This window comes from Danio aesculapii, chromosome 2, assembly GCF_903798145.1.
Source record: "Danio aesculapii chromosome 2, fDanAes4.1, whole genome shotgun sequence".
Taxonomy (NCBI): domain Eukaryota; kingdom Metazoa; phylum Chordata; class Actinopteri; order Cypriniformes; family Danionidae; genus Danio; species Danio aesculapii.
This window is the reverse complement of record NC_079436.1, coordinates 1,630,031-1,655,280: the sequence shown is the minus strand read 5'-3', so window position 1 is coordinate 1,655,280 and position 25,250 is coordinate 1,630,031. Positions and strand designations below refer to the sequence as shown.

Genomic DNA, 25,250 nt, shown 5'->3' with positions numbered 1-25,250 from the left:
GCTTGTTGTTTTTCTTTACAAATGGTGAATATTAAAATTTGAAAACAATTTATCTTCATCTTTGAGATATACATACACACACACACACACATATATATATATATATATATATATATATATATATATATATATATATATATATATATATATATATATATATATATATATATATATATATATATATATATATATATATATATATACAGTTGAAGTCAGAGTTATTAGCCCCCCTCTGAATTTTTTTTTCTTTTTTAAATATTTCCCAAATGATGTTAACTGAGCAAGAAAATTTTCACAGTATGTCTGATAATGTTTTTTCTTCTGGAGAAAGTCTTATTTGTTTTATTTCGCCTAGAATAAAAGCAGTTTTAAATTTTTTATAAACCATTTTAAGGGCAATATCATTAGCCCCTTTAAGCAAAATGTTTTTTCAATAGTCTACTGAACAAACCATCGTTATACAATAACTTGCCTAATTACCCTAACCTCTCTAGTTAACCTAATTAACCTAGTTAAGCCTTTAAATGTCACTTTAAGCTGTATAGAAGTGTCTTGAAGATTATCTAGTCTAATATTATTTACTGTCATCATGACAAAGAGAAAATAAATCAGTTAGAAATGAGGAATCAAAACTATTATGTTTAGAAATGTGTTGAAAAAATCTTAAATCTTCTCTCCGTTAAACAGAAATTGGGGGGAAAAATAAACAGGGGGGCTAATAATGTTTATCGGAAAAAGAATTTGCTGAAAGGGGCTAATAATTTTGACCGTAAAATGGTTTATAAAAAATTAAAAACTGCTTTTATTCTAGCCGAAATAAAACAAATAAGACTTTCTCCAGAAGAAAAAACATTATCAGACATACTGTGAAAATTTCCTTGCTCTGGTAAACATCATTTGAGAAATATGTAAAAAAGAAAAATAACTCAAAGGGGGGCTAATAATTCTGACTTCAACTGTATCTCTATAAAAGCACTGTGCATTTTTGAGTGTGCCTCACACAGGTGAGTGGGCTTGACAAACCACCTGCAGAAAAACTTTACACAAACTCCATCCGTCAAGGACTCAATAAGGAGAAACATTGTTTACCTGTGAATATATCACACAATCACTTGTTTTCAATCTTAAATTCCTCTTTTTGTCACTTTGTCAACAAAAAAATCTAATTCAGTTCCATTCAAAGTCATAAATAAACAACAATGAAATAATTTCTGTAATATGCTGATGGTTTGTATGCATTATTTTCCTTTACAACTTCAAATTGATCAAAATTAGATCAAAATTGGGATCCAAAATAACTATTGCAAAGATATGAAGAACTATTTTGCACAATAAATGGGGGAAAATAGTGATTTAAGAGCTCTAAACTCAAATAGTTTGTGTTGGAAATCTGACACGGGTTATACTAGATTGTAAATATACTCTTGGGAATTAATATTTGTTTATGGAACCAATTAATATTTATTTATGCAAGCAGTCTTTCTTGTGTTCAGGTCACGGTCAGTTGGTGACCTCTTATCTGTTAGCATTATTGATGTGCAAAATGTACAGGTTATTGTTTGCTGTTGTTTTGCTTGCTTACATATAATAAAAAGAGTAAATTATACATATCATATTAAAATCCTTTTAAAAGGATCCCAGTGAAAGCTTTTTATTTTAAGAGTTCAGTTAGAGTTTACTAGTCTAAGTAATAAAATAAAATAAAATAAAATAAAATAAAATAAAATAAAATATATTTTTTAATTAAATTAAATTAAATTAAATTAAATTAAATTAAATTAAATTAAATTAAATTAAATTAAATTAAATTAAAAATAAATAAAACAGAAAATTTTATAGTAAAAATTTACTAAAGATTATTAAAATAAATAAAATAATGGAGAATATAAAAAATTAAATAAAATATAATAGAAAAAATTTAATAAATTATATTAAAAAAGAGATAATAGTACAATTTAATGTTAAAAATAAATAAATTATATTAAAAATAAATAAAATAAAATAAAATAGAAAAGATAATAGTCAAAATAAAAAATAATATAAGAAAATAAATTAGAAAAGATAATAGTACAAATAAAAAACTTGAAAATATAATAGTAAAAATTAAATAAATAATATAAAAAATAAATAAAATAAACTAGAAATAATTATAAAAATGAAATAAAATAAAATTTAATAAATAATATTTAAAAATAAAAAAGATAACAGTACAATTTAAAATAATATTAAAGATAAAATAAATAATAGTAAAAATAAAATTAAAAAATAAAATTGAAAAGATAATAGTACAAATAAAATAAAATAAATTAGAAAATATAACAGTAAACATAAAATAAATAATATAAAAAATAAAATAAACTAGAAAAGATAATAGTAAAAATATAATAAAAATAAAAATATATTAAAAAACAATAAAATAGAAGATAATAGTACAAATAAAAAACTTGAAAAGATAATAGTAAAAAATAAATGAATAATGTTAAAATTATATAAATAAATAGAAAAAATTGTAAAAATAAAATATAATAGAATTTTTAATAAATAATATAAAAAATAGAAAATATAATAGTACAATTTAAATAAATTTTAAAAATAAAATAAATTATATTAAAAATAAATAAACCAGAATAGTAAAGATAATAGTACAAATAAGATAAAAGAAAATAGAAAAGAAAATAGTAAAAATAAAAGAAAAATAAAATTAAATAAAACAGAAAACATAATTGTTAAAATAAAATAGAAAAGACAATAATCAAAATAAAAAATAAATAATAAAAATAAAATAATAAAATTAAGTTGAAAAGATAACAAATAAACTAAACTAAAAAATATAACAATAAATGTAAAATAAATAATATTAAAAATAAAATAAAATAAAATAAAATAAAATAGAAAAGATAATAGTAAAAATAAAACCAAATTAAATAAAATCGAAAATATAATAGTGAATATAAAATAAAATAAATAATAATAAAAATTATTAACAATTATAAAATTTATTAAAAACAAGATCAAATTAAATTAAAAGTTTAAAATATAGATTTTATTTTATCTATAAATACAATTACCATCAGCATTTCCGGAACACATAATAAAACCCCTAATAAAAGGCAAAATATTCTTCACCAATAATGAGACATATCTGATCATTTGTGTGATGGGGTTAAGAGGTGAATGAGTTTTCTGTGTCAGGTCTTCAAAACATAAGCGTCCCGTGACAGATTGAGGAGTCTGAGACCGTGGTCCTCCCCATATGCTGCCATCTGTCCTGCTGCCCGTTCACTGATCCACATCCATTATCATCCAATACCATCACCAGATATCAGCAACACAAGCAGATTAACCCTTTCCCAACATTTCACTTGAGTCTCATGCTTCTGATCTTAATATATGGATCAAACCTGTTGGGTGGTTTTCATCCACTCTGGGGGGATTTTGAGTCTTAATTTGGCCATAGCTTTCTCTGTGTTTCAGCAAATGGAGTGGTCTTTGGGAAAATGCTTTGAAGGTTTTCTAAAATTTAATAACACACTGGGTAAATTGACTCCCCTTTGGTTGTGTTGGGGGCTGTTTTGCCCCATTGACTTCCATTATGATCACATTATTTGATTGCAAAGCCATGACAGCATATAATCATGCATTCCTGATTGTTGCTGGTTTTCCCTGTTGGGAGGAGGTGCAATTGTCATTTTTACTGTTGTCAGTACAGGAGCCAATCGTTGATCACTATAGACTGACAATTGTCTGGTGGACGGGCTTGTTTCGGCAGGTTTTGCGTAATTCAAACGTTTAGAAATGAAACTAAATAGACAGTTGTTGTTTAATTGTATTGGTGATTGCTAATGTGAAATTTAATCATAAGCTTGGCAAGCAGTTTTGGAGAACTTAATGTTTCCCCATTCAAACAGAATGCCTGAATGGTGTTTCAAAGACGGTGATGACTTGCCTTAAAGGGACTTCAGCCATATGCACACAAATCTTTAATTATTCCAGCATAACACTCTGTAAGAGATGTGTTTATCCTGAATGTGTTACAGTATTTCTCTCTCTGTGGGGATGTTTAGGTCAGGATCGCAGTGAACAGGCCCTGATTCAGCGCTACAGAGGCGACGGCGTCCGTTATAAGGCTAAACTGATTGGGATTGATGATGTGACGGCGACGCGAGGAGACAAACTGTGCCAGGACTCCATGATGAAGCTGAAGGTAAAGCTGGACGTGTGTTTCTGTTTTCTTCAGCCCAGCTGCATCACAATAAGACATACAGTTGAAGCCAAAATTATTCGCCCTCTTGTGAATTTCTTTATCAAATATTTCCCAAACGATGTTGAACAGATTCAGGAATTTCTCACAGTATTTCCTCTAATATATTTTCTTCTGGAGAAAGTCTTATTTCTTTTATTTCGGCTAGAATAAAAGCTGTTCTTATTGTTTTAAACTCATTTTAAGGTCAATATTATTAGCCCCTTTAAGCAATATTAGTTTTGGATTGTCTCCAGAACAAACCACTGTTATACAATGACTTGCCTAATTACTCTAACTTTACCCTAATTACCCTAGTTAAGCCTTTAAATGTCACTTTAAGCTGAATACTAGTGTCTTGAAGAATATCTAGTCTAATATTTACTGTCATCATGACAAAGATAAAAGAAATCAGTTATTAGAAGTGAGAAATTAAAACTATATATCTGCCAATAGGGTATGAAAAATAATCTTGTTTTTCCTTTTGACATGCTTTCTTACCCCATTGGCAGATTATTTTGCTTGTTTTAAGAAAGAAACTCACAAAATTTGTATATATTATTTCTTTAAAAAGAACATTATGTTTTGCTTGTCTAAAAAAGCTTTTTTTATTAGGATATGCAAAAGGTACACAAATTGGGATCACATACAAAGAAAACAAAACAACAACAACAACAACAACAGATGAAAAACACACACACAAAAAAATAACAGAAACAACAACAATACAGTCATGTACTGGCAGATGTGTGTGTTTGCATGAATGTGTGTGTGCGGGGGGGGGGGGGGGGGGTATTTAGATGGACAGGTCAGAGTACATACATAAGGGAGAAAAAGAAATTATATATATATATATATATATATATATATATATATATATATATATATATATATATATATATATATATATATATACATGTATAACAGTCAATAGATTAAGCAAATAACAGATATAAATAAAACAGATTATTCCAATGTCAATCAGACTGTTGAACACTGATCAATAGTGTGTTTAATTCTTTTGCATGTTGACTTATTTTTAATTGTTATTATGTCAGAACCTGCTGATGTGCTGTGTGAGTCCACAGAAAATTTCCCCTTGAGGGACAATAAAGTATACAAACAACAAACAAACAAACAAACAAACAAACAAACAAACAAACAAACAAACAAACAAACAAACAAACAGATAGAAAGAAATCAATCAGTGGTAAGGAGTGACAACAATGATAGTAATGTAATGATAGTAATAATGTCAGTAAAAAGAAAGTAAGGACATTAGAAAACGCTTTTTGATTTAAGAATTTTAGATATTTGGACACAAGACAAAAACTCTAAGTAAGAAAAGCAGTTTTTGCAGTGTGCTAATTCTATTTTTTAGTATGTATATAGTATGTATATTTTTAGTATGTATTCTACTATTTAGTATGTATAGTATGTGAATTGGGATGCACTTTTCATTATCATGTGTGTTGAAGCGTTTGGCTCCAGTGTTGTCATTTTTCACTGGCTGTAGAGTCATTAATCAGAAAGCTCTGGCGTTTGGCTCAAAATTCTGGCAGCAGAAGCGGATCTTTAAGCAGCCAAGAGCAAAGATGGCTTTTCTCTTTCCCTTTTTTTTTACTCAATTCATTTTGTGAAGTCTTAGATTGCCCAAGCTTTAACCTGTTCTTCATAGACTTGATTTAGACACTCCAGCTTTTAGACTTCAAACTAAATAAACGATAGTTCACCTAAAATAGAAAATTCCCTCACTATCTTTTTGAGTTTTTTATTCTGTTGAACACAAAAGAAGATATTTTGAGGAATGCTGAAAGCCTGTAGACATCCATAGAAGGAAAAACATATGCTATAGAAATCAGTGGTGACAGGTTTCCAGCAATCTTTCTTTTGTTGAAGGAGAGCTGAAAACCTGTAACCATTGACTTCCATAGTCGTTATTATTAATATTTTTATTATTTGTATTCATTTTTATTTGTGCAATAATGTAAGGTGACTTTATTATTTTGTAAAACACCCAAAAATATTCAGTCAATAAATAAATAAATGACAGCAACCAGCACAGTGATGTAACATCCCCAGTCTGACGTATGCCAATGTCTTTCTGATAAAGTGAGGAGACGTTTACTGCAGGTTTTCATGCTTTGGTTTTCTCCTTTGTTCACTGCTGCAGGGAATCGCTGCCTCAGCACGCTCAAAAGGGAAACACAAGCAGAGGATTTTCCTGACCGTGTCTTTTGGTGGAATCAAGATTTATGATGAGCGATCAGGGGTAAGAGTTTTAGTGTAAATCCTTCATCTGTTTAACCGTAGCTGTAATCCTCACTGCTGGAAATGTTAAAAAATATATGGATAAATATATATCTGATATATGCAGTAGTTGAAGACAAAATTATTAGCCCTACTGTGATGTGAATCATTTTTCCAATATTTTCCAAGTAATGTTTAACAGATATTTTACAATATTTCCTATTTTATATATATGTATGTTCGTGACATAGATTCAACAAGATACTGGAAATATTCCTCAGAGATTTTGCTTTATATTGACATGATAGAATCACACAGTTGCTGCAGATTTGTCGGCTGCATATCCATGATGCCAATCTCCCATTCCACCACATCCCAAAGGTGCTCTATTGGATTGAGCTCTGGTGACTGTGGAGGCCATTAGAGTACAGTGAACTCATTGTCATGTTCAAGAAACCAGTCTGAGATGATTCACGCTTTATGACATGGTGTGTTATCCTGCTGGAAGTAACCATCAGAAGATGGAGACACTGTGGTCATAAAGGGATGGACATGGTCAGCAACAATACTGAGGTAGGCTGTGGCGTTGACACCATGCTCAATTGGTACTAATGGACCCAAAGTGTGCCAAGAAAACACCATTACACCACCACCACCAGCCTGAACCGTTGATACAAGGCAGGATGGATCCATGCTTTCCTGTTGTTGATGCCAAATTCTGAGCCGAGCATCCAAATGTGTCAGCAGAAATGGAGACTCATCAGACCAGGCGACGTTTCTCCAATCTTCTGTTGTCCAGTTTTGGTGAGCCTGTGTGAATTGTAGCCTCAGTTTCCTGTTCTTAGCTGACAGGAGCGGCACCCGGTGTGGTCTTCTGCTGCTGTAGCCCATCATCCTCAAGGTTGGACGTGTTGTGTGTTCAGAGATGCTCTTCTGCAGACCTCGGTTGTAACGAGTGCTTATTTGAGTTACTGTTGCCTTTCTATCAGCTGGAACCAGTCTGGCCATTCTCCTCTGACCTCTGGCATCAACAAGGCATTTGCGCCCACAGAACTCCCGCTCACTGGATATTTCCTCTTTGTCGGACCATTCTCTGTAAACCCTAGAGATGGTTGTGCATGAAAATCCCAGTAGATCAGCAGTTTATGAAATACTCAGACCAGCCTGTCTGGCACCAACAACCATGCCACGTTCAGAGTCACTTAAATCATCTTTTTTCTGGAGAAAGTCTTAAAGATTTTTTTTAATGTAAAAACTACTAAGGTTAATATTATTAGCCTCTTTAAGTATAATTTTTTTTCGTTCAGTTATCTACAAAAAAAAACACTTAAAATGTCTCTTTTTATTATTAAGAACTGCTTTTATTCTAGCTGAAATAAAACAGATAAGACTTTCTCCAGAAGCAAAAACATCATAGGAAATACTGTGAAAAATTCCTGGCTCTGTTAAACATCATTTGGGAAACATTTGAGAAGTAAAAAGAAAGTCACAGGAGGGGGGAAAATTCTGACTTTAGCTGTTTAATGATGAGAACATCCTCAATCCTCAGGTCTTACAGCATCACCACTCTGTACATGAAATCTCCTACATTGCCAAAGACTCACGGGACCATCGCGCCTTCGGTTATGTGTGCGGGAAAAAAGGCAACCACAAATTTGTGGCAATCAAAACAAGCCATGCGGTAAGTGCTTATAGTTTTTTAATATTCCTAAATATTCATAAAAATATCTATTGTTTGAGCATTTAAAAGATATGACTGTCCAAGCTCATTAGAATATGATATGGTGCTCCGGGAACATTTCATTGCACGTTTCTGATAACAAATCCACTAGAGGGCGCTGTCTGCATTTTTGTGAATCTGAAATACGTTACTTAGGGTGTGTTTAGTTGTACGTTTCAGATACACATCCTTCTTATAGATGTCCAAGAGAAGATGGAGCTTGTGGTACAGATCAGCTGGCGAAACACTGAGCTAAACCCTTCGCTAAACCCAACCAATAGTGTTTTCAGAAGCAGACGGATGGGAAAAGTGCACTGCGAACACATAGTTTACCTTGATTTTACATTGCTCTACTTTCTTTTGTGTAAGCGTGCTTCACTGGACTCAAACCCGAGCGCTCTGCAGCACAAACACAACAAAGTGAGCTACGAGCAAACGCCAGAAAAGTGTCCATATGGAGATAGGGGACGCAAATGCGTTCATTACAAATCACAGACAGCGTTAAGATGTTTAGTGGTGTTTATTTGGTGTTGTGCAAGAAAATGCATGTAAATAATTCTTTATTCGTCAATAATATGTCCCTGTAAATATCATTAGTGTGAAAAGGAACAAATGTTTGTCATCATACTGCCCCCTAGTGTTCGTTTTACCTACAAACTGACAGCCAAACCTGTATTTAAGTACGTTTTTTTGCAGATTCACAAAATTGTAGGCATATTTCCAGTGAGCTTGTGCTGTTTTTCTTGTAGGCAGCGCCAGTTATACTGGATCTGCGGGACCTTTTCACCCTCATTCATGATATAAAACAAAGGGAAGAAGCAGAAAAAAAGAGCCAGAAGGAAAAACACTGTGAACAAGTCATCTATCAGGTAAGATTATTAATAAATTAACTAATGGAACCGTATTTTTAATATGCTTCATGCCAGACAGAAATGAGAATATAAATCAACATGTGGTCACTTTATTTTAAGGTACAATTTTCGCTATTAATAAAGTGTTAACTATGACTTTAGCCTTAATAAACTCCTAATTTGCTGCTTATTAATAGTTATTAAGGTCGTGGATGGGTTTAGGTATTGGGTAGGAGTAGAAATGTAGAATAAGATTGTGCAGGATATCTGTTTTATAAATTAGTATTATTTATGCTGTCCTTTTTCAAGAAAGTTTGTTTGCGACATATAAAATACACAAGAAATACACAACCATATACAAACAAAATGATTTCACCATCACCATATATCCTAAGGTAACAATGTTTATATCTATTCAGATCTATTTTTCTATTTTTAACTGGAACCCTGTAATGTCTACTAATAAATTGCCAATATATTAATAATAAGCGAGTAATAAGCCACTAGTTAATTGTGAGAATTGGTACACAAACTAAAACTTTACCGAATATATTCAAAAATACTGAAATTATAAATGTGGGCATTCCTCCCAGAAAATCAATCGACACCCATGTGAATACATTTTCTTTTGTCACCATTAAAGTTGTTGGTTTATTTATTACATTTATTGGGATTTCTTAATGAGATCTTTTAAAAATATGGCCTGTCTCTCTTAATGATGACACAGACTATTCTGGAAGATGAGGTTGATGATCCGGTGTATCAGGTGAGTGCTTCTTTAACCTGATTTTATTATTATTTACATCCAGCTTGAGTTTATTCTCATTTAATCCCTCCATTTAAATGTCGTCAATATTCTTTTTTTGTTTTGTTTTTTGCTGTTACTATTCACAGAAGTTCAACTCTTGTCATTGGCAGTGTAATATGCATGGAGCCAGTTCAGTCTCAGAAATATTACATTTACAAAATATAGTTCATGCATGCACAACACAATTCACATTTACAAAATCCAATTCATCAATTCGAAACATGATTCATAAATACACAAATCCAATTCGTAAATTCAAAGCACAGTTTGTAAATGCACAAATCAAATTTTTTATTTAAAACACAATTCAAAAATACACAAATCCAATTCGTAAATTCAAAACACAATTTGTACATACACAAATGCAATTCGTAAATTCAAAACACGATTCAAAAATACTCAAACCCAATTCGTAAATTCGAAACACGTTTCAAAAATACTCAAACCCAATTCGTAAATTCAAAACACGATTCAAAAATACACAAATCCAATTCGTAAATTCAAAACACGATTCAAAAATACTCAAACCCAATTCGTAAATTCGAAAAACGATTCAAAAACACACAAATGCAATTTGTAAGTTCAAAACATGATTCCTAAATACACAAATCCAATTCGTAATTCAAAACACGATTCATAAATTCACAAGTCCTATTTGTAAGTTCATAACACAATTCGTAAATACACAAATCCAATTCGTAAATACAAAACATTATTCAAGAATACACAAATGCAATTTGTAAATTCGAAACACGATTCAAAAATACACAAGTCCAATTCATATGGCAAAAATATTTATGATTTTTACTTCAGAATTTTTTTAATTGGTAAATGTGAATAATGGTGCGCATGTATGACTTTTATTCCTTAAATGTATAATTTTTGAGACTGATCTGACTCCATAGTGTTTTGATATGCAGTCATGTTCGGTGCTTCTGTGTTTATGTGCTATTAAGAGTCAGAACCGTCTTCACTGGATGTGCTTGGATATGTTGAATCCAGTGCTCTCGATCTCGCTAACACTGAATACAGACAACTCTAACATCCATATCGGAAGCAGAAAATCTAAGACGGAAGCTCTCAGATTTGGTTTAGCTAGACTGTGTAGCATTTGCAACATTTTGAGTCATGAAAAAGAGCTTTTTATTCTGTTAAAGTGGTACTTTTCTGGACTGTTGTCTATTTAAAAAAAATAAATGTTTGTTTATTTGGTTGTTTTATCAGAAGAACGTTTTATTTCTTCATTCAGCTCAGGAGACATGACTGTCTATCATAGCTAATGTCATTTCAAATGCTTTTCTCTGTATTTAACTTTTTAAAAATCATATTTTAGGCACTGGTGCTTCTTTAAGTCTGACGTCTAATTGTGATTTATGGCTTTTATTAGCAATCTCGATTAACTGTTCTTAACTAGGGCTTACATTAATTAAATTTAGAGACCTGATAGTAATGTTTTTAATCCCAGGCTCATTGAAAATATGTACCTCAGACTACATTTTTGCAAATATTTTGTAAAATACATTTCTCCGGGTACATTTAGTTGCACGTTTTAGATGACAGATCCACTAGAGGGCGCTGTTTGCAAAAATCTGAAATATGTTATTTACGGTGTACGTTTCAGATACATGTCTTTCTTGTAGATGGCCAGGAGAAGGCAGAGCTTGTTGTACACATAGATCAGCTAGCAAAACATTGAGCTAAACCCTTCACTAAACCCAACCAATAGTGTTTTCAGAAGCAGACGGAAGTGAAAAGTGCACTGAAAACACATAGTTTACCTTGATTTTACATTGCTTTTATCTATTTTGTTTAAATGTAATTCACCGGACTCAAACACGAGTGCTCTGCTGCACAAACACAACACCGTACAAAATGAGCTACGAGCAAACGGCAGAAAAGTGTCCATATGGAGACAGATAGGGGACGCAAACGCGTTCTCTACAAATCATAGACAGCGTTAAGATGTTTAGTGCTGTTTATTTGGTGTTGTGCAAAGAACTACATGACAATTATTCGTCAATAATTTGTAAATATCATAGTGTGAAAAGGAACAACAGTTGATATCATCATACTGCCCCCTACTGGTTATTTCACCTACAAACCACAGTCTAATGTGCACAGTTTTCAGTTTCGCAAAAATGTAGGCTAAAGCGCGTATTTTTAATGAGCCTGTGTACTAAAAATTATTACAGGTTTCTTAAATAAAAAAAAAAGAATAAATAGTTGGTTATTTTCTGTTGTTTTAAACAACAACAACAATAAAAAGGGGTTCTCGATTAGGTTGCAAAACACTTTTTATTGATAAACCGTCAGTATTTAACTGTTCTTAGTGTTGATTGGTTCCATATGGGGCTTTTCTCATTTTCTTTTCCAACTCCTTGTAGTACATTGTGTTTGAAGCCGGACACGAGCCCCTGCATGGCCACCAATCAGAGGAGAGCGTTTACCAGGTACTTCCTTGAGCCAGTCCGTCTTCGCCAACACTTTTACTGTTAGAAAAATCACATAGAAAGCTGAACCTAAAAATATGCATTCCTGCAAGATGTCCCATGAAGGGAAACTATTTAAATGTGTAATAATCTGCCAGTTATGTACAGTTGAAGTCAGAATTATTCGCCCTCCTATATATTTTCTCCCCAATTTCTGTTTAATGGACAGATTTTTTTTCTACACATTTCTACACATAATAGTTTTATAACTCATTTCTAGTAACTAGATATTGACTAGATATTCTTCAAGATACTAGTATTCATCTTAAAGTGACATTTAAAGGCTTAACTAGGGTAAAGTTAGGGTAATTAGGCAAGTCATTGTATAGCAGTGGTTTGCTCTGAAGACAATCCAAAACTAATATTGCTTAACGGGGCTAATAATATTGACCTGAAATTGGGTTTTAAAAAATTAAGAACTGCTTTTATTCTAGCCGAAATAAAAGAAATAAGACTTTCTCCAGAAGAAAAAATATTATAGGAAATACTGTGAGAAATTCCTGAATCTGTTCAACATCATTTGGGAAATATTTGGAAAAATTCACAAGAGGGCGAATAATTTTGATTTTAACTGTATATTGAAATATTGGTCAAGTATAGCAGGAGTCTTTTGTTGCTAACAAACGTACTATAATTTTTAGGTCCCCACAAGTCATCAGAAAGACGGGATCTATGACGTTCCAAAACACCATCTTATGGCTGTAGGTCTTTTCATAATTCAAACATTTGCTCAACCTCCCCATCCCTGTTTTCCCTCAAACAAACCTCTCACTGATCGTCCACTCTTCAGTTAAAGAATTTGAGTCCTGTAGGAAATGAACATGATCAAAATATGTCAATGTTTGGTTATGTTACAAAACGTTCCGTATTAATTAAAGTAGTGATATTATACAAGGGAATGGATGACAGCACTTAAAAAAGCAATTAGTTGACTTTACTTAAAACAAGTGAGTAAACCAGTTGCTTTTAAAACAGTTAGTGGACTTTATTTAAAAATTGAGTAAATGTGTTGCTTTTAAAGTGATTAGGTGACTTTAGTTTAAAAAGGGAGAAATATATTGCTTTAAAAGCGATAAGTTGAGTTTACTTTAAATAGAGTAAATTCGTTTTTTTAAACATGATTACGTTTAATCAGGTTTACTTAGAGTATGCTTATTGTTTTAAAAGTGATTAGTTGACTACTTAAAAGTGAGTACACTCGTTTTAAAATCAATTAGTTGACAATTAAAAGTGAGTAAATTTATTGTTGTGAAAACGATTAGTTGACTACTTAAAAGAGAGTACCCTCGTTTTAAAATTGAGTAGCTGACACTTAAAAGTGAGTACACTCATTGTTTTAAAAGTGATTAGTTGACTACTTAAAAGTGAGTACAGTCGTTGTAAAATCGATTAGTTGACACTTAAAAGTGAGTAAATTCATTGTTTTAAAAGCGATTAGTTGACTACTTAAAAGTAAGTTCACTCATTGTTTTAAAAGTGATTAGTTGACTACTTAATAGTGAGTAAATTCATTGTTTTAAAAGCAATTAATTGACTACTTAAAAGTGAGTACACTCATTGTTTGAAAAGCGATTAGTTGACTAATTGAAAGTGAGTACACTCATTGTTTTAAGATCGATTAGTTGACTAGAAAGTGAGTACACTCATTGTTGTAAAAGCAATTAGTTGACTACTTAAAAGTGAGTACACTCATTGTTTTAAAACCAATTAGTTTACTTTACTTGAAAGTGAGTAGACTCATTTTTTAGAAGTGATTAGTTGCCTTTACTTAAAAAAATTGTAAACCGATTGCTTTTAAAGTGGTTAGTTGTCTTTACTTAAAATGTGTTTACACTCATTGTTTTAAAAGCAATTAGCTTACTTAAAAAATCAGTGGACCTGTTGCTTTAACAGTGATTTGTCAGCTTTACATTAAAAAGTGAGTACACTAATAGTTTTAAAACCAATTAGTTGACTACTTAATAGTGAGTATACTCCTTTTAAAACGATTAGTTGACTGAGTAAATTCATTGTTTTAAATCTGACTACTTGACCACCTTAAAAGCAAGTAAACTCATTGTTTCAAAAGTGATTAGTTGACTACTTAAAATGAGTGAACTTGTTTTAAAAGTGATTAGTTGACTACTTAAAATGAGTGAACTTGTTTAAAAAGTGATTAGTTGACTATTTAAAATGAGTGAACTTGTTTTAAAAGTGATTAGTGGACTACTTAAAATGAGTGAACTTGTTTTAAAAGTGATTAGTTGACTACTTAAAATGAGTGAACTTGTTTTAAAAGTGATTAATTGACTACTTAAAATGAGTGAACTTGTTTTAAAAGTGATTAGTTGACTACTTAAAATGAGTGAACTTGTTTTAAAGTGATTAGTTGACTACTTAAAATGAGTGAACTTGTTTTAAAGTGATTAGTTGACTACTTAAAATGAATGAACTTGTTTTAAAAGTGATTAGTTGACTACTTAAAATGAGTGAACTTGTTTTAAAGTGATTAGTTGACTACTTAAAATGAGTGAACTTGTTTTAAAAGTGATTAGTTGACTACTTAAAATGAGTGAACTTGTTTTAAAAGTGATTAGTTGACTACTTAAAATGAGTGAACTTGTTTTAAAAGTGATTAGTTGACTACTTAAAATGAGTGAACTTGTTTTAAAAGTGATTAGTTGACTACTTAAAATGAGTGAACTTGTTTAAAAGTGATTAGTTGACTATTTAAAATGAGTGAACTTGTTTTAAAAGTGATTAGTTGACTACTTAAAATGAGTGAACTTGTTTTAAAGTGATTAGTTGACTACTTAAAATGAGTGAACTTGTTTTAAAGTGATTAGTTGACTACTTAAAATGAGTGAACTTGTTTTAAAAGTGATTAGTTGACTACTTAAAAGGAGTGAACTCGTTTTAAAAGTGATTAGTTGACTATTTAAAATGAGTGAACTTGTTTCAAAAGTGATTAGTTGACTACTTTAAATGAGTGAACTTGTTTTAAAAGTGATTAGTTGACTACTTAAAATGCGTGAACTTGTTTTAAAAGTGATTAATTGACTACTTAAAATGAGTGAACTTGTTTTAAAAGTGATTAGTTGACTACTTAAAATGAGTGAACTTGTTTAAAAGTGATTAGTTGACTATTTAAAATGAGTGAACTTGTTTTAAAAGTGATTAGTGGACTACTTAAAATGAGTGAACTCGTTTTAAAAGAGATTAGTTGACTACTTAAAATGAGTGAACTTGTTTTAAAAGTGATTAGTTGACTACTTAAAATGAGTGAACTTGTTTTAAAAGTGATTAGTTGACTACTTAAAATGAGTGAACTCGTTTTAAAAGTGATTAGTTGACTACTTAAAATGAGTGAACTTGTTTTAAAAGTGATTAGTTGACTACTTAAAATGAGTGAACTTGTTTTAAAAGTGATTAGTTGACTACTTAAAATGAGTGAACTTGTTTAAAAGTGATTAGTTGACTATTTAAAATGAGTGAACTTGTTTTAAAAGTGATTAGTGGACTACTTAAAATGAGTGAACTCGTTTTAAAAGAGATTAGTTGACTACTTAAAATGAGTGAACTTGTTTTAAAAGAGATTAGTTGACTACTTAAAATGAGTGAACTTGTTTTAAAAGTGATTAGTTGACTATTTAAAATGAGTGAACTTGTTTTAAAAGAGATTAGTTGACTACTTAAAATGAGTGAACTTGTTTTAAAAGTGATTAGTTGACTACTTAAAATGAGTGAACTTGTTTTAAAAGTGATTAGTTGACTACTTAAAATGAGTGAACTCGTTTTAAAAGTGATTAGTTGACTACTTAAAATGAGTGAACTTGTTTTAAAAGTGATTAGTTGACTACTTAAAATGAGTGAACTTGTTTTAAAAGTGATTAGTTGACTACTTAAAATGAGTGAACTTGTTTAAAAGTGATTAGTTGACTATTTAAAATGAGTGAACTTGTTTTAAAAGTGATTAGTGGACTACTTAAAATGAGTGAACTCGTTTTAAAAGAGATTAGTTGACTACTTAAAATGAGTGAACTCGTTTTAAAAGTGATTAGTTGACTATTTAAAATGAGTGAACTCGTTTTAAAAGAGATTAGTTGACTACTTAAAATGAGTGAACTTGTTTTAAAAGTGATTAGTTGACTACTTAAAATGAGTGAACTTGTTTTAAAAGTGATTAGTTGACTACTTAAAATGAGTGAACTCGTTTTAAAAGTGATTAGTTGACTACTTAAAATGAGTGAACTTGTTTTAAAAGTGATTAGTTGACTACTTAAAATGAGTGAACTTGTTTTAAAAGTGATTAGTTGACTACTTAAAATGAGTGAACTTGTTTTAAAAGTGATTAGTTGACTACTTAAAATGAGTGAACTCGTTTTAAAAGTGATTAGTTGACTACTTAAAATGAGTGAACTTGTTTTAAAAGTGATTAGTTGACTACTTAAAATGAGTGAACTTGTTTTAAAAGTGATTAGTTGACTTTACTTAAAGAGGGATGAAACTCATTGTTTTAAAAGTGATTGTTGACTTAACAAATTTAATAGATGTGTTGCTTTAAAAGGGATTAGTTGACTTTAAAAAATGAGTAAATACATTGCTTTTGAAGCGATTAGTTGACTTTGAGTAAACCTGTTGCTTTTAAAGTGATTAGTTGAGTTTACTTTAAAAAGTGAGTAAACCCATTGCTTTTAAAGGTGTTACTTGACTTTACAAGCAATAGGTTTACTGACTTTTTAAAAGCGATTAGTTGACTTTGCAAAAACGTGAGTAAACCCGTTGCCCTAAAAGTATTAAGTAAAAAAGCACAATTATAAAAGTTACAACTGGTTTACTCAATTTAAAGTCATCTGTCCACTTTGTTCAGTGTAAAATCACACGGAGGTTTTGTTTTTGTGGTTCACCCCAGCATGGATTTAGAAGAAGCTAGTGCTGCAGCTGCATTGCATTAATGCAACTATTTAATAATAAAAGTTATTTTGGATATAAAAAAATAAAGATGATTGATTATTAAAGATTATTTTAATCGATACAACTTGTTTATTATGTCTATAGTACACCCATCTGTAAATATTACACATAGTTTTGTATAATTGCACTTATAACTGTATCCAGCTGCTACTGCACTCCTGGTTAGACCTAAACTGCATTTGGTTGTCTTGTACTTGTACACGTGTAATGACAATAAAGCTGAATCTAATCTAATCTAAAAATTATTGGCTGCATTTAAAATTTCAGAAAGATGATCATGTCACTTTATGACGTTGAAAAATAAAAAGTCAGATATAGACGTTTTTCTAACAGTCCGGACAGAGCATTGCTTGCATCTGAATGAATCCATGTTAAATATTGTTATCAGTCCATTTTTCACAGAGTGTTATTGCTTGTCTGTTCATTCAGTCGGAGCCTATATTGAGTGCCTGGAGTCCTGCATAAATCTCATTCTTCCTTCTGCAATGTTTGAGTACAACTAACAAACATTGCTTGTGTTTGAGTACATCAAAACCAGAGATTTCTTGCTCATTTTACTATGGAATATGACCATTGTGTTGTCTTTCGGTTGTGTTTGTTTTGCATGCACTTTGGGTTCTGGCTAAATGGACATAGATTGGTGTTATAATCCATCCCATTGTTTATGCTCGATTTTTGTTCATCTGTTGGTGTCATTTATTGCCATATGTAAAAATAATAAATCATATTTGGTGATTCACAGTTTTGTTTTCTGTTTATTTATGTTTATGAATTGCATTATGGGACATTAATCTCTGCTTTGATGACTTTTGGTGTTGAAAAATCAACTCTTCAATTTAGCAAAGTTGTCAGGGTTCTGCCACTCTGGTCTTGTTAATTCTTGTTTTGTGGCAGAATCCGGACTCTAGCTCTGTCTTGTCCTGTCCTGTAGTGCTCGGCTCGAGTTTTCTTGGGTCGAGCACTTGTTTTGTCATTAGCCGCGTTTCTACTATCGCGCCTAAAGCGAGCGAGCCAGGGCGAGCCAAGGCCAGTCGCGTTTCCACTATCACTTCCGGGGTGTAATCGGGCCAAAGCGGGGCTTCCTTGGGGCCAGCGTCCGGCCTTTTTCGGCCCGCCGAATACCTTGGGCCAAGGAGGGCCAACTGGGGCTTCGGGGCGGGGTTACGTACAAAGGCGGAGTTTTCCTGTCAGGTAAAAAGGAGACAAGATGCTTTCTTCCCTTACATTTGTTTTGCTATCGTCGTTCTCGTCGCTCGGCTGCTCTTTTGCGCCTTGCAGCCAAAATCTGTGTTCGAAGTAAATGCCGCCGAACTCGAATGTCCTTATCCAGGGATCGCTGTCTGGCCTTACACCAACAGACCACAAACAGTAAAAAAGCAATCGCTTCGGTGTCCTCCATCTTCCAGCTCTCGTAGTGATGCCAGGTTGTGTTTGTGGTTATAATTTGAGTTCTTTGTTCCCGCTGAAGTGGGCGGGTTGTGTGACGGGTTGTGTGATGTTTGATTCGGGGGACGTTCTGGGGGCGGTGTTTGCGTGACGCGGTGCGAGCAACTAGCCCGACAGTGGAACGCGACATGATTTCGGCCTCATTTCTCAACCTCCCGGGCTATTGGCCCGGCCTGGCCCGATTAAAGCCCTGGCTTGCACTGGCCCGATAGTGGAAATGCGGCTAGTGTCTGGGTGCGCGTCGTCAAGGGTGCGCGCGGACCGTGCGCGCTCCCGCTTCCTTGGGACGCACGCTCTTGTACTCGTGTTTGTGTTGTTTCGTCAGCATCGCGCTGTTTCATTCTCAGCGTCTCCGTCTAGATGGTTTCGGTTTTGGTTGGCGCTGAGATGAAACATGCGCGTTGCATTTATGTGAGCGGACGGTAAGGTGTTTTCACTTATCGTGTGCTCGTGTCTTGCGTCTGTTGTCAAAGCACATGGCTCTGTGTTTACATTGGTCACGTGCTTTTGTTGTGTGCTTCAATGTTGTTGTCTTGTCATACAAACACGTGGTTAAAGCTGCGGTCACACTTGACTTTTCCTTCCATAGACTTCCATTCATACGCACGCGAATGCGTCAGACCGGAAACGCAGGGTCATGCGTCGAGTTTCGCAGGTTGCAGCAGTGCAAAGTTCAAGCTTGGTGAACTCTGACCTGCGAAATCGCATCACTTGACTTCGTGAGACCAATCCAGGATCAAAACAGCACCTCTCTGGACAGAAATTTAAAACATGGACCGATGGCTGGCTTTTTTAAATGTCTAATCATCATGTTTAATCCCGCCCCTTTTCGCAGCGCCGTACGACAGAATTTCGCACACACAAAGCCCAGTGTGACCGTAGCTTAATGAGTTCTCTCATTGGCTGCGTGTTCTAGTCTTGTTTAATGTGAGCACCTGGTTTGTGTTGTCTCCTTGTGTCAGGTGCTCTCCCGTCTATCCTCTAGTCCTACCCTCCTTGTTAACCCATTATTAGTTAATTATGTTCATCTGTTTGTGTGTTGATTTACTCCTGCTTATATTCTCCTCATGTCTGCTGTCCTGTGCCAGTTCGTCATCGATATTTCCCTGTCCTGTTGTGTCTAGCCCTACTTTGTCCAGCCAACCCAGTCAAGTTTGTTTTTGCTTTATTATTCACCCCCCCCCCCCCACCCCCCTCGGGGTAGTTTGTTTTGCTGTTTTTGCCTTTTATTTTGTTTTATTATAAATAAATTCTTATTTACCCTGCACTTGGGTCCTCGCCCCTTTTTCCCCTCACCCGACCGTGACAAAAGTGACTTTTAGTGACATTTGAGTAGTTTAGAATAATATAATGTATAAGAAATAACTAGTCTAATACCTGTTTTATGTACCATAATTACAGCCAATATATCAGTTCAATCTACTTAACATGTCAATAAAAGTCACTTTTTCAAACTTCCCATAATGCAGTTCAAAAGCATAAACAAATATCAAGAAACACGAATTACAAAATATGCAAAACTGTTAATTTACATATATTAACATACAGTGATTGTTGTCTTAATTGAAGGTCTTCTGCTGCTAATCAAATATTGTACTTCAAATTGAAGCACTCTTTCATTTTCAGGCCAAATATCTGATTATTATTTCATTTCTTAGCTCATTTATTGATTGTATGCCTATATTCTGTTGTGTAAAATGTGTCGTTTGTCCTCTTCACTGACTGTATTGCAGAATATTAGCCAGGTGGATCTTTTTGGAGATATGGCCACCCCTCCAGACATCCTTTCAGTAAGTAAACTTCTCTCATTTCTAACACAAACACGTAAATGATCCATTTGAATACTTCTTTAGTTTACTTAGGTCTATTTAAAGGACTATATTTTGATTAATCTTCATTATCGATCCTATAAAAAGAATCTTATGATATTGAAAAGTCAAATAAACTTTTCACCGGAAGTTTATAAGTGGCTGAAAAACACTCGCCGTGCATAAAGCCCATTCAATAGTTATAACATATAAACTGATAATTTGAGAAATGTCGAATGTGTCTGAATGAGTGTATACATGTATATGTGTGCCTTTTATTATGATACCATCATGCATGTAGAGTCACGCACTGTAGAAAATGCAGGGTTCCACATAATCGATTTGAGCTCATTAGCTCGGTAGTTTTTCAACACAGGCTCATTCTGAAAACGTAGTCCCGCGGACGTTTCTGGAGACCGCGAATTATGTAGCCAGAGGTATTTATGGCTGCATTTCGTTTTTTTTAAGCGAACACCGTTCCTTTTGGCGCTTACCAGCTGAGCACTTACCTCCGTGTGGAGGGCTTTCCCGCCGCAACCAGTTTGTGCAATTAGCTCGTCGTGTATGACAGCGCACTTGAGACGCAGACCGGGCGACTGGGTTCGAGTCCGGGGAAGAGCGGTTCCAGAAATCAGGTTAGACAAAAACAGAATCCAAAAGATAAAATGAACGAGTGAATAAACAGGGTTGAGAATGCGGTGGAAAATCTGAAAACGTGGTAAAAATCAGACGAGGGCTTTCTTTTTCTGGACGGCTTTTGTAAAATCGTTGCTTGGGTTTAGGGAAGTAAGTGGGTTGGCAGGTCAATCGGTAAAATTGGTTGGGTTTAGGGAAGGAGGAGGGTGGGTCAGTCAATTGGCCGGTCGCCCAGTCAATCATTTAGTCAGTCAGACGGACAGTTGGCCAGCAGCGCCCTCTGGTGGGTTTACGCGAGAACAGCGCGCCCGCGAGAGACATTCGAGATACGAAAAAGCGCAGACAGCGGCCTCTCGCAGATTCGCTAAAACAAAAACTGCATAAATACATACCACCCGGGATGTATTTCGCGGTCTCCAGAAACGTCCACAGGACTACGTTTTCAGAATGAGCCTGGGTTGTAGTTTTTACAAATTTAAATGGATTGAACATAAAACAATTAAGTTGTCCCCAAAAGACAACTCAAAAAATTGTGTTGATTCAGCTTATTTTAAACAAGTAGATTGAACAAGCAGCAAAGTGTTGAGTGTATCAATATGACATCAATGTTGTCACAGATGCCTGCGTCCCCGGCCACCACACTGGATCCCGGAAGGAGACGACGATTTGTCCGACCTGAACTCTTCACCCATTTTAGCCCACCGGCTGTGCCCACAGGTATCCCACAAAAGCCAATATATAGCATATATATAAGTATAATATAAGTAGCTAAAATATAGCACATTTTATTAGTTCAGCATGTTTTATAATCAGTGTATGCACAGTACGCCATTTTGGCCAATAGAGGGCGTGTATTCACAACAAACAAAGGCATAGATTTAATTTGATTTAAAGCCATTTTAAGGTCAATACTATAGCCCCCTTAAGCAATATTTGTTTTGGATTGTCTCCAGAACAAACCCCTGTTATATATTAGCCCCTTTCACACATACAGACCTTTTTGTATGTGTCTGTAGGTCTGTGTGTGTGAATACCGGTAAATTCGTTCTGGCAATTTTCCGTAAAGAGAAGTTGTAACAAGGAAAGAGAATGCTGCGCTGTGTGAACGCAGAAGGAAGATTGCCGGTAGGAGTACGTTCACGTCTAGAACGCGCTGACGTGAGAAGTCTACTCCAGCCAATCAGAACACTCGCATTCACATGCGCGCTGTTTACGAAAATAAAAGCCTTTAAATATTTTTCCAGACACATTCAGCTGCTAGATGTTAGTCAGAGAACATTTCTATGTTCCTTCTGAATGCCAACTGTGTAAAAAATTATTGATAAACTGTTTATGATAAGCCGTTGTTTGTTTACCTTCAAGCTCTGCTTCAGTTGCTTATGCACGTGCAGTGCAAGAGTGCTCCAGTGAGTGCCAGCACACACACATATTATGTACATCTCGACATGCGAAAGTGTTCCTCCGTGTTTTTTCATCGAAGTTGTTCACAATACTTACACATCCACTGAATTTGTCATGTAGTCGAATGTGTAGACATTTAGCTGCAGTTCACGCAAGTGCCTTTGGATGTCTCTTGGACGAAACAGCTGCTTGAATACTAAAGCTTTACATAAAAGTGAAATCATCAATAAAAGCCCGACCCCTTCTATGTGTACAAACACAAGCGCAGCCGTTCAGAGCTCAGACATGATGTCAGAATTTACCAGTATTTTGGAATGGATGTGTGAATAGTCTTTTCCGGAAAAATCCCATAACGTGTGAACAGCGCTTTTTTGAACTTACCGGTAAAGTCGTTCCGGTAATTTTCCGGATACCTGTATCACTGTATGAAAGGGGCTAATGACTTGCCTAATTACCCTAACTTTACCCTAATTACCCTAGTTAAGCCTTTAAATGTCACTTTAAGCTGAATATTAGTGTCTTGAAGAATATCTAGTCTAATATTATTTACTGTCATCATGACAAAGAGAAAATAAGTCAGTTATTAGTAATGAGTTATTAAAACTATTACGATTATAAATGTGTTAAAGAAAGATCTGCTCTCCATTAAACAGAAATTATAGGAAAAAGGAAAAAATACAGTAGGGCTAATAATTCTGCCTTCAACTATATTTCCATTTAGCCTGTGTTTGATACAACCCAGGCTCATTCTGAAAACGTACCTCCACGAATGTTTCTGGAGACCGCGAAATACATCCCTGCGGCACGTTTTTCTGCAGTTTTTGTTTTCGCAAATCCACTAGAGGTCACTGTGTATGCTTTTTGAGATCTCAAATTTCCCTCGCAAGTGCCATTTACGCCTGCTGTACTAGCGTAAACCCACCAGAGGCCGCTGTTATGGAGAGAGATTAGACTCTTATATATTTGCAAATGGTGTTTTGCATTTGTGAAACGTATTTTATGAAAATGTATTTTTATTTTGTGCATGTGAATTGTTTTTGTAAGTATAAATAAATATTTTACGTACGTGAATTTGGCTACACATGTGTACATCGTGTCTTTTGCGTGAATTATTATTGAGTCTAATCTCTCTCCATAGCTGTCGACTCACTTTTTGACAGACTTTCTGACTAATTGAGCGAACGATCGGCTGACCCACCCTCCCCCTTCCCTAAACCCAACCAATTCTATCGATTGAACCGCCCACCCGCTTCCCTAAACCCAACCAACACGTTTCAAAAGCAATCCAAAAAAAGAAAAGCCCTCGTCTGATTTTTTTTGTTACCACGTTCTCAGATTTTACCACATCCTCACCCTGCTATTCACCTGTTTGTTTTATATTTCGGATATTGTTTTTGTCTTACCTGCTTTCTGGAACCGCTCTTAACCGGACTCGAACCCCCGTCTTCGTGGTCAACTTCTCTCGGCATGTCAAATCCTCTGACGTACGTGGCGCGCTAACGGGACAAACTTGTTGCAGCCAGAATGCCGTCCATGCAGAGGTAAGAGGTTGGTCAGCTGGTAAGCGCGAAAAGGAACGGCGTCACACCGCCCCGCAGTGTTCGTTTAAAAAAATGAAACGCAGCCATACTTACCTCCGCCTACGTAATTCGCTGTCTCCAGAAACGTCGGGGGAGGTACGTTTTCACAATGAACCTGTGTTGGTTTGATAAGACACTGCAATATGCCCCCTGCTGGTTCTCAGAGCTTGTTCTTGTTCCTTAGGTTATATGACCATGGGTGCCCTCCAGGCGGCCCACTGGACGCCCCAGGCCACTCCGATGGCGTTCGGGGTTCAGACACCTCTCCACATGGCCCAGATGCTCCCCGGAGGACAGCCTGTGATCTGGGGCCAGGCCAATCTCTTTCACTCCCCAGCCACGGGTCAGCAGCAGTGGGCATTTGTCCCAGCGCAGGCCGTGGGTTTGGGGACGCACCCTATTTCAGCCGCGGTGCTCCAGGGTCTGATCCCCATCGCCAGCATGCGCCCTCAGTCCTGTGAACCTCCGGAGACGTCCTCAAACTTTATGAGCCCTCAGCACTTAGCAGACTCAACAGAATCTGAGCATGCTCTAAACACGGATCCTCATGAGGAAGTAATAACTGCGGAGATTTGCATAAACAAACAGGACACTATTGCGCCCTCGGTGGACTGCTGCGAGGAGCTGGATCTTTCACAGATGACACTGCAGACTACAGAGTCGTCAACATTGACGTCCGCTACTGATTCCTGTGAGTTCAGAATAGAGATGGAGGGTTGTTATCATGCGAAATGCATTAATACTACCAAGATTATTTTACCTGGTTTCCCCCACAGTCCAAACACATGCGCTATAGGTGAATTGAGTAAGCTAAATTGGCCGCAGTGTGTGTGTGTGTTTGTGTGTGTGTGTGTGTGTGTGTGTGTGTGTGTGTGTGTGTGTGTGTGTGTGTGTGTGTGTGTGTGTGTGTGTGTGTGTGTGAGTGTGTATGACTGTTTCCCAATGAAGCTGGAAAAGGGCATCTGGAAGGGCATCCGCTGCATAAAACATATGCTGGATAAGTTGGCGGTTCATTCCGCTGTGGCGACCCCAGATTAATAAAGGGAATAATTCGAAAAGAAAATGACT

At 34.7% G+C, this 25,250-nt stretch overlaps 1 protein-coding gene across 1 annotated transcript in view; it reads left to right on the top strand.

Annotated features, from left to right (window-relative positions):
• The window catches only part of dab1b (DAB adaptor protein 1b), a 49,732-nt gene that overhangs the window by 17,247 nt on the left and 7,235 nt on the right, over nt 1–25,250 (top strand). Inside the window, exons 3-12 of the mRNA XM_056470632.1 lie at nt 4,065–4,204; nt 6,414–6,512; nt 8,040–8,171; nt 8,960–9,079; nt 9,789–9,827; nt 12,254–12,319; nt 13,000–13,059; nt 20,491–20,547; nt 21,819–21,918; nt 24,367–24,873. Of these exons, the coding sequence (XP_056326607.1) occupies nt 4,065–4,204; nt 6,414–6,512; nt 8,040–8,171; nt 8,960–9,079; nt 9,789–9,827; nt 12,254–12,319; nt 13,000–13,059; nt 20,491–20,547; nt 21,819–21,918; nt 24,367–24,873 (1,320 nt within the window). The remainder of the gene's footprint in view (nt 1–4,064; nt 4,205–6,413; nt 6,513–8,039; nt 8,172–8,959; nt 9,080–9,788; nt 9,828–12,253; nt 12,320–12,999; nt 13,060–20,490; nt 20,548–21,818; nt 21,919–24,366; nt 24,874–25,250) is intronic.